The following is a 1609-nucleotide window of genomic DNA, read 5'->3' as shown; positions in this document are numbered from 1 at the left end:
TCAAGATACATTGTCCTTCAGCTTTGAGACTATTTTCTTATCCTTCACCCTTCTATTCTGAAACCAAATGGTAACTTGTCTCTCAGACAGGTTTGTGGCTGCGGATATCCTTCGCCTCTTGTCCTTGTTAATGAACTTGTTAATGGCATATTCATTCTCGAGTTCTTTAAGTTGCAGTTTTGTATATGGCACTCGCTTCTTTCTTCCACGTCTGTAGACACACATATCTGGCTGGTTTAGTGCAACGTCCCCTATTGTAAAAGACATTATGCGAAAAATTAGAATTTTATTACAGGCGTTTAAATCTTAACTGATACTTGCTGGGCACTGGTTTTCATGGGAAAATAAATAACGTTAGGTTGTTTACAGCTTATTATTATTTACACATCCACATTATTTACACGCTATTAAAGGACGAAAATCTTGATGGTCTGTCATCGCTTTCCAAACCTGCATGGTAGCGAGCCTGCAAAGTTTCGCAGCGCATTTGCTGGGGGGTTGAGTTTAGTTATATGTATGTAAAGTACACAGAGAACTTTGCTTATTGTGTGTTTCCCTGTGTCTGTCTGCAAGTGGTTTTGTGCATGTGCACACTCACCGCATGCAGTTTCTTAATTACTCTGGGGTGAGTCTTAAGTGCTAGCCTGAGTAACAGATAATCCCAAGCATTCGAGACATCAATTTGCACATCTTCCCAAAATATCAGAGGCAAAAGTGAATAAAAGTCCAATCATCAGAACAAATTAAAACTAGCCATAAGGCTAGGACAGCCGGGCATGCTAAGTTCCAGGGCTCTGGGATCTACCACACAGGGTGGAAACACAGAATGTGATATTCTTAACAAACATTTTCCCCTACCCCGGGTGGCTGTGTGCGCAGAGTAACCAGGTCGCCAGGCCGGCTAGTGTAACACAGGGTGGAAATTAAACTCAGACCAAAGCTCTCCCTCGCGTACCTGGAAAGGACGATTTCCAAAAATGTGAGCTCTGGGCCTGGTCTTTAGCACAGTAAACCTGACTGTTCCAGCCATTAGCCAGAGTCCAAGACTGATAGCCCTCCATTGAGATGTATGTTTCGTGCCTCGGCTCCCCAGAGCCGAACGTGGAGACCATGTCTATGTACCCAGGAACGTGCTGGTAAGGGTTGGTATAGCCCTGGTAAAAGGACACTTCCTTGGCCCGGGAGGAGACTTCATTGGCGGGGACGCTTGTGCTGGCCAAACTGGAGACGTCCATATACTTTTCCACAGGAAAGCCGCCAATGGAGGCATGGGGGGAAGACTTCAGGGCGTTCTGCTGAATCCCGACCCCGTGGGACATCCGACAGCTGTAATATCCATTGCCAAAGTGATAGCCGTAGCCCAGCGCCGGGGCGGCCGGTGGAGCGGCGGAGCCCGGGCACTCTTTGGAGGGCGGATCGGAGCGGGCCGCGGAACCCGAGCGCTCCGGGCCCCCAGCGTACGCGAACCCCGGGGCGGCCGCCGAGCGGCCCGAGTGAGCCGCCCCGAACACGGGCGAAGAGAGAAAATTGCGGCACTGGCCGGAGGCGCCGCCGCCCCCGTCTCCTCTTAATCCTTCCATCTCGCGGCTTTGCTCATGGCCTTGCACAT

The 1609-nt window shown here is 50.0% G+C and overlaps 1 protein-coding gene across 1 annotated transcript; it reads right to left on the bottom strand.

Annotated features, from left to right (window-relative positions):
- Positions 1-1609, bottom strand: HOXD13 (homeobox D13). The gene is given in 3 exon segments (XM_024202123.1): positions 1-251; positions 956-1585; positions 1588-1609. Coding segments are annotated over 3 exon segments (903 nt in total).

Source organism: Terrapene carolina, unplaced genomic scaffold (assembly GCF_002925995.2).
Source record: "Terrapene carolina triunguis isolate 2854851 unplaced genomic scaffold, T_m_triunguis-2.0 Scaffold62, whole genome shotgun sequence".
NCBI lineage: Eukaryota > Metazoa > Chordata > Testudines > Emydidae > Terrapene > Terrapene triunguis.
The sequence above is the reverse complement of the archived record's forward strand: the minus strand, read 5'-3'. Positions and strand labels throughout refer to the sequence as shown.